Source organism: Pomacea canaliculata, linkage group LG3 (genome assembly GCF_003073045.1).
Source record: "Pomacea canaliculata isolate SZHN2017 linkage group LG3, ASM307304v1, whole genome shotgun sequence".
In the NCBI taxonomy this organism is placed as follows: Eukaryota; Metazoa; Mollusca; class Gastropoda; order Architaenioglossa; family Ampullariidae; genus Pomacea; species Pomacea canaliculata.
This window is the reverse complement of record NC_037592.1, coordinates 2,366,449-2,374,953: the sequence shown is the minus strand read 5'-3', so window position 1 is coordinate 2,374,953 and position 8,505 is coordinate 2,366,449. Positions and strand designations below refer to the sequence as shown.

Genomic DNA, 8,505 nt, shown 5'->3' with positions numbered 1-8,505 from the left:
TGTTTTCCTAAGTTCGTTTTCGGAAAATTATTGTATTTATTTACTTCCGGTAATCCGACGTGGAAACCATACAGTGCGTTTGACGATTACATTAGAATCCAGTTTCTTGGCAGGATTTGCGGTTTGCGGGTTTACACGTTGTAACATATGGTTGATGACGTGTTTATTTTATCTTCAGCTTGGGTGCAGCCCAGCAGAGCGTTACAGGTAAAGCGATAATAATAAGGTTTTTCATGTACACATTACTCATTCCTATTGATAGTAGCAGAAGGAGTAAAATGGTACGTAGCAAAGGGACTTTCCACACTTTGACATATTGATTTGTGTCATTAAGAAAAATATATAAGAGATAGCAGTGCATGCTGAGTGGTAGTTATTGATGCTTTTATTGCTTACAATGCTGTCAGCCGAAGATTTATTGTATATTATGATGTGCATTTTATACATAATTTACTTCCTCTGTTTTGCGATTGAAAGTCTCCAAAATTTGTGTTTATTTTATTCCTTTTGTCAAAATGTGAACGTATTGAAAAAGATAAAGTGTTTATTTGTTATACTTACTTTCTTCTCTTCTTTGTAACCACCACATCGGCAGAAGACAAAAAAATGTTTATTACCACATTTTTCAGGTCTTGATTATTCATTACAATATTAACATGATGCGAGAAGAAGAGGAGGAGGAGACCGTGTTTGATCAGGAGGGACTTTTGGGTGGAGAGAAGAAATCTTCATGTGGATCAGCATGGCTGCGGAGATTCTTAAAAACCATTGCTCTGTCACTTGCCTTCTTTGCTCTGGTAAGTCTTTGTTATTGGACATAAGGTTTGCTGCTGTGAGTTAAGGCAGTGAAACATTGCTAATGTTGCAGTTAGTGCAGGAAACATTGTTATCACTATGTTTTTATTTCTTTACGTTAAATTGAGGGTCAAAAGAAGGGTATGGTCATAAAAGAGAATAAACAAAACATCTTTCACTAAAGACGTTTCTTAGCTGGACTAACATTTAACCAAGATTAGAAAATGTTTTAATTAGGAGCAAAATGTTTGTATAATCTGTTGAGTTGCTTGATACCTATTCCCATGTGTACCTAATACCCAACATGACTCATGATATCTTTATTTGCTGCAAAGGTTTTTGAAAAAAGTCTGTCTTGTTGATGTCAGGGTCTCTGCATTGCCATTCCTGGCCCAACGTTGCTGGACCTGGGAGAACGAACTAACTCTTCCACTGAAGCTATCTCCCTCATTTTCACAGCACGGTCAGTAGGCTATCTGTTTGGCTCTGTCATTGGAGGTGTGCTGTTTGACTACTTTGACCAACAGATTCTCCTCTTCTATACACTTGGGCTAACATCCTTTGCCACCATCACCATACCCTGGTGCACACTGCTGGCTACTCTAGCAGCAATGATTGCTGTGCAGGGCATAGCCATTGGAATTCTTGATACAGGTGAGTACGGTTTATTTCTTAAAAGTAATATTTACTAATACTACTTGGCATCTGCTTCTTAACCTCTTACTGATATCATTCGTCTTGAACAGGACACTTCTCTAGTAGAGAGTGTTTGAGCTAAAAAGAATAATTAATCTTTTGTTGTTAATTTTCATATAATTATGAATCTTCATAACAACAGTGTTTGACCTGTGTAATTGAAGGCAAAAGACATCCATTTAGTGAGTGCGGGTACCTTAGGTATCTGATGACTCCACATCTTCCACCACCCAACAACTTATTTCCACTGAAGGCATGCATCTAAGACTAAAAACATTGGCCATGATGTAGTATGATAACATTTTTATCAGAGAAGAGCCGGTATTTTACAGTTACTTTTCATATGTTTACAAAATTGTGGCAGTTTTCATGACATACTTTAGTCTTTGTAAAGGTGAGCTGCTGTTTTTCATAATTTACAATTTTGTATGTTTGCTCATACTAGTAAGAGCAGAGCACATTTTTTGCATTCTTGTTAATGCTTAAGAAAATTCTGATTGTGTTGTGCACTACTTTGTTTTAATGGTTCAGAAAAGTCAGATTACTACTTTGTGTTTTAACACTTTCAGGTGGCAATGTTTTTTGCCTCAAGATATGGGGCAAGGCCAGCCCTCCCTACATGCAGACCTTACACTTTGCATTTGGCGTGGGTGCTTTCTTGGCGCCACTTCTAGCACACCCTTTTCTTATGGGAGAGGGCCCTCTGGGGTCTAACACTACAGCTGTTTCCAGTCACATCCCAATTAACACCAAACTCCCAAATATTCTTCAAGGTGCCGGTGTAGGTGAAAGCTTTGAAAAAAGTGACAGTCATCTGACGGATGAATTTGGGGGATGGTGGTTGACTGGAAGCAAACAGCACAGAGTTCCAAGGGAGTCTTCTGAGAGAAATTTAACTTCCGAAAGTGACACATATACTTCAGGAAACGACAGCTTTTTAAACACAACAACAAGCCTTTCTACAGAGAAAGCTACAACAGTGAGGGCCCCAAAGCCAGATTCAGCAGATGCCAGACACTTGAGTAAAGATGGCCATGTTGCTAGTAGTAAGTATCTTAACCAGGAACTGGAAAAACTAAAAGAGAAAGAGAGAGAAAAGACTTCAACTGGAGAAGATTCTGATCATAAACAAGTAAATGATGATGTGGCACAGACTACAAATAAGACTTTATTGTCTTCAAATGACAGATTCTCTAATTTGACATCTACTGGTGATAAGGAACTAAATGCTTCACATACTGCAGCATCCTTTTCTTTTTACACTTTACCAGCCACCCTCCCACAAGCCTCTACTCCCATGCCCACCACATCTGCCATTATGATAATGATTCCTTCACCAGCAGCTATCAGTCACAGTGTTACAACCACGACTGCAAAGCCTGTCGAGGAGCCAAGCATCAAGGCAGAGGATCAAACTAGCATTGCAGTAGTGACTCCAGGTTCATCTACATTGAACAATACCAGTGATACTACATCTGCTGCTGTTACCACAGGCCCACGCAAGTCAAAGCCCCAGATACTTGATGCTATTTCATCAGCTTTGGATGCTGTCAAAAACATGTCCAAAATTCAATTTGCCTACCTCACGATTGGGTTATTCCTTCTGCTTGATGCAACCTTCTTTGCCCTTCTGTATTGCAGAGATTATCGGGCTGGCACGCTGCTGCATCAGGTGGAAGCATTGGGGCCAGCACCTGTTCACCTTCCACGGTGTTTCCGCACCACCCTGCTGCTTTTTCTCTTCATTTTTTTTCTGGTGTATGTGGGGATGGAGGTGACTTTTGGGGCCTTCCTGGCAACATTCTCTGTGGAGTCAAACCTGATAAAATTGAGTCGTCCTGATGGAGCCATGCTGACTGCCTTGTTCTGGGGCTGCATTGCCATGGGTCGGGGGCTAGCCATACTGGTTGCTCGCTGCTTCAAGCCGCCGTGCATGCTGGTTTCAGGCCTAGTGTTCATGGTGATTGGAGCCTTGCTCCTCAGTTTTACTTTACAGGCCTCACCCACAATGCTTTGGGTCGGGACAGTGACACTGGGGCTGGGCATGTCTTCCATCTTCCCCACAGCAGTGTCTTGGGCCAACTGCTACTATCCACTGACAGGTAGAGCTGCAGCAGTCTTTGTTGCAGGATCAGGTGTTGGGGAGATGACCATTCCTGTGCTGACAGGATACCTATTTGAAAACTATACCAAGATGTCATTGATGTACATGATTTTGGGCCTAGCTGTAGTGCTGACAGGTGTCTACACTTGTCTGCAGTGCACAGCCTCACGGCACTGCAACCACCCCTCTGCATCCAAAATGGGCTTTGTTCGGCTACAGACTGAGGATGAGGTCATTGCTCTGGACAGCGTGGGCATGGGTGAAGTGGTCAATGGCATGACAGGGTTGAAAGAAAATGTCCATCGCCGTAGGCCAGGTGCTAGCAGTCGTGTTGAGAACAAGGAAGAAACTGCCTGCCTTGTAGACATTGCAGAATAGGTACTCTTGGATCTAAGCTGTTTGCATGACTCTTCACAGTTGAAACTTCAACATAGATATTAGAGCAAGTTAACATTTAATATGTGTGTGTGTATTTATGTGCATACTTGCACATATGCATGAATGTTGGCATACACCTGTGTATATTGATGTATATGCTTGTGCTGCCTGTTTGTTGATGAAAAGCCCTTTCCTTAGTATTTTGCTTATGACATGCTTGTGATCGAAAGCTGGCATGGAACACAGAACGCAAGTTTAAGATATATTGTTTGAAATTTTGTGACTGGTTGAACCCAGTCCTAATATGTTCATCCGTTGATGCATTGTCTACTGCTTATTCTCTGTACTGTTGACTCCACTGATGGTGCTGTTTGTTTTGCATAGTGTAATGACTGTCAAGTTATGCATGTATCAAGAATGACCCAGGATACTTCTACACTATTTTGCGATCCTTTATATTTTTGAAATGAAGAATCTTGCATTTAGGACTGTTTTAAATATTAAAAAATCCTGTGTGCATCATGATCTGTATTTTTCATCTTCTTTGTAAACATTCAGGTGAGTCCTGATAATGGAACAACTTTAAATTGTGTTTGTAAGCACAGTCCCTGTTTGTATTCTTCCTGCTGTTACCTCCGTGCAAAAATTTATAACTGATGAAAACAGTGAGTGAGAGCATGAATCAGGTGAATGAGTAGTCAGCTTGTGATGAGAACATGGCTTACCTTGGGAGATTTTGTTGAGACCCAACTTACTGAAAAGTTGTTACTCATGCTATTTTTTTTCTGGATCTTGAATTTTTTGCAAAAGAACAAGGTCTTTCAGGGTTCCTTTAGTGCATGATGCCTGTTGCATAAAAGGTGTATTCTTCTGTACATTTTAGATTCAGCATTGTGTGGAAATAATATTGTAAACCCGCTGTTAGTGAAAATGGACAAATTTTGGTAACCAGTCAAGATATAACAGACTCAAAAAAGTGTCTTTAATACACAGCATCCCACCCCTGAGTCTAAGAAATGTGACTAGATTACTAAAAATAATCAGTGTACTTTAACATGTTATCTAACACATAGAATCTTGGCTGCTTATTGCATGGAACTAGTTAAAGTAGACACTAAAGTAAAGTTTATCTTGCTTCGTGCTTTAGTGCTTTTAAAAGGTTTCTTGAAGGCTAATAGAGTATCTCAACACTTTGTCACACTCCTCTTGCCCCCTTTTTAACTAGAGTTTTGTTGCGTTGTACATATCAACTTTAATGGTCACTCTTGTACTTAATGGTGCAAGATTTTGTGGATAAACTTTTATGTGATATGTACATTTTCTTCTGGAATTTGTGCTGATATGGTGACATTTTTTTGAAGGTTGTAATTTGTTGCAAATCACTTTATTTTTTTAATCATTGTTGCTTCTATCATTCAACTTAAAAAAAATAACTCAGCTTGTTTTTCATGCTGTGCAGTTTTGATGGTCTTTCATCATCAGTCATCCTGGGAAATGGAAGATAAAAATTGTGGAATTAAAAATTATAACAGATTGCTGTGATTTTGTAAAGTCATCAAAAGATCCCTCGAAGTAAGATTAATATTGTGAAAGAATATTGCTCATTTTCAGTGGATTCTTCTTCATGTGTTTCTTTACTGTAGCCACTGCAGGCATGTCTTGACGTGAATTAGTACCATTTCATTTTTCATTGCTTGTGTCTATTTGAAACAAGATCATAATGCAGAGTAAATAAAGGTGAGTAAACATTACTTTCTCTGGAAGTGTGATCAGAGAAGGTAGAAACATATTTCATGTGTTGCAGAAGTGAAAACCTCCCCTCTTTTGTTTCTTGTACTTAAGTTCTGTAAAAATAAAATGCTGAATTTGCAGCCTCTCTAAAAATCTGTATAGATATACTAGTTGTTGACTTAACAGTTGTAAGCGTTGCATGATAAGTATAAAATGATTTTTATTTTACTTATGTTTACTTACATACTTTTGTAGTATAGGTTTGGTATCTTACAAATTTTTTCAACTTCAACATATGGCTTTGACAACATTATTTGACTTCACATTTTGTTTTATGCAGAAAATCAATTTAAATTCAGAAAATCATGTAGGCATGCTTTTTGGGCTTGTATTCTAGAGTTTATCAATGAGATTTTAAGCAATATTTTTAGGACCTGCACAGTATTTCAAATCCTCTATAGTCTGGCTCATGCATCTCATTATCAGTATTTTTTTGGAAGTGTGTAAAAATAAACAAAATATTTTAATTTCATTGACCAGACAGCATTCCTAGAATGATGAAATGTAGACTAAATATAACACAGGCTACCTTTACAATGTTTTTGTTAAATTGTTTCATGTTCTAAATGTTAAAGTTCCTTCCCTTGGCTTACAGAATTGAGTAAGTGTGGTTCTATTAGCTTTAGTGTCCCTTTTAATCTAAAAATTGTACCAGCGGTTAAATGATGCTTCCTGTATCTGTTTTCAGATGCAATAATTGTAACGTTTTGTTTGTGAAACCTCTTTTTTCTTACCTGCTTGTGCAGGAATTTCACTCATGTCTGATGCTAGATGGGACCATGTAAGACTGTTTAATTCATGTTTGGTGTTTTGTGTTGTGCAGCACGTACACATAAACGACCTATATTTCTTTAGCGCATGAAGTTTATGGAGCTGATAAAAGCTGTTGATATGACTGATGGTGGTGTACATGAGATACATGTGTCTGAAACTCTCTGAAAAAGCATTACTCATCATTGTGCTCACTGACAATAACATTTGTGTCCAGCTATGAGATCAAAAGTATAATATGCATAAAATCTAATCAATATCTGAGATTTATATGCCTCTGAAAGAAAAGAATACTATTTTAAAATTTATTAAAAGGATTGCAACAGTTTAACGAAGATGAAAGGTTGCACTTTCATGAGCTTCAGTGTACTGCCAACACTAATCCCCAGGAATGGATGCGATTGATTTGACCAAACCATTCCTGGGTTATAAGCTGGATGTGATCATGCAACCTTTTCCATTTTTGAATGTAAAAGTTTGATTAGTATTTGATGCCAAGCATGTAAGCAGAAGAAGTGCATTATGAAGATGGAAAAGAGTCATAAATATTCTGCATCCTCTAAAGTCTGCTTCCTGCAGGTTTGATTGTCTGAAACCCATTATCAGTAAAAGAAAGAATTTTTCTTAATCATGTTAGAAATTTTAGGTGAATGACCATGAAAATGCTGGTTTACAATGGTCATCCTTCAAGTTGACCCTTAGGCAATGAAACGGACTTGAAGATTAAAACACTAGGCTCAGCATGTTACTATAATCTTTGGGGACCTTTGGTCACTCAGTGTTAACTCAGTAGTGTTCAGATTTCAGCAGTAAATCAACAGTGTCCATTGGGCTCTGGGTTGCTTGTTTGTGGCTCTTTTACAGGGGTTGTCTTCACCATTGAGTATGCTGACCTCCACAGCTGTGATTTAAACAGACTTTGAAGATCACAGTAAACGTGATTCATTTTTTGTGTTTTTGTGCCACAATTATTCACCTGATAAGTTTTTTTAAATAAAAATGATTTGATTTTTGGAATGCTCTACTTCTTTTTGAAGTGTTAATAGAATCTTTCAAGTCTCACCTCAAAATCCACTTCTTTAAAGACAGCGAACTCTTCCATTCCTTCTATAGGTCTTCATCTTCATCCATAAACTTTCTGTTTGCCACAGTGTCATCCTTTGGAATTTTTTTTATTGTAACTGTTGGCTCATTTTTAGTCTTTTGTGCACATCATATCAAATTTGTTTTCACACAGGGAGATACGCTCAACAAATTTACTATTATTAGGCACAAAAAAAAGATAAAACAAAGTGTGCAGGAAACTTTCAAAACAGGGAAGAAAACCTTGTTTTATTTGACAATTAATTGTAAATGATGAGTATATTTAGGTTAAAACACGTTTGGAGTCACTTATTTGTATGAATCCACAAGTTTTGTGTGATTGTTTTGTTGCTTTATACAATTTTTTTTTATTTCAGTGATTGGTTGACTCACTGCTGTTCAGCTTAAATAAGTCCTATTCCGTATGTTGAGCCAAATATTTCAAGAATATTTTCTAAAAGCCATTATTCCAACCTTGTGCCCAAAACATACAGATCAAAAATAGTTTTTATGTTGAGGGAAATAGGTCAGTGAATTTTTTCTTTGGGCCAGATTGGACCTTCTTACCAAGAAGTAAAGTTTAAATAAAAAATCTATTGCATAATCTGGTATGAACTTTGTTATGCCCATTCTAGCAATCTTGCACAATCCACTGATATTAAAACAATCTCAGTTGTGCATTTGAGTCACTATGTCTAAAGAGATTGTGTGTGTGTGTAAAGAAAAGTATGAACTATTGTGTGCAATCTTTTTTGCATTTTGAATGTAGAAATATTACAGATTTCTAAAATAAAAATGAGCAGATATCTAGAATATCAGGAAGAACATCCTGGATCTTGAGGACCAATGGAGGACGTTGAAGAAAGTAAGGTGACCCAAGAGAAACT

At 37.6% G+C, this 8,505-nt stretch overlaps 1 protein-coding gene across 1 annotated transcript; it reads left to right on the top strand.

Annotated features, from left to right (window-relative positions):
* The first annotated feature begins 54 nt into the window (after window positions 1-54).
* LOC112559401 (sodium-dependent glucose transporter 1-like) lies at window positions 55-8,296 on the top strand. Its single transcript, XM_025230627.1, has 4 exons — window positions 55-207; window positions 630-797; window positions 1,164-1,449; window positions 2,061-8,296. The coding sequence occupies exons 1-4, from the start codon at window positions 148-150 to the stop codon at window positions 3,971-3,973; spliced, it is 2,427 nt and encodes an 808-aa protein (XP_025086412.1). The 5' UTR covers window positions 55-147; the 3' UTR covers window positions 3,974-8,296.
* The last annotated feature ends 209 nt before the right edge of the window (window positions 8,297-8,505 follow it).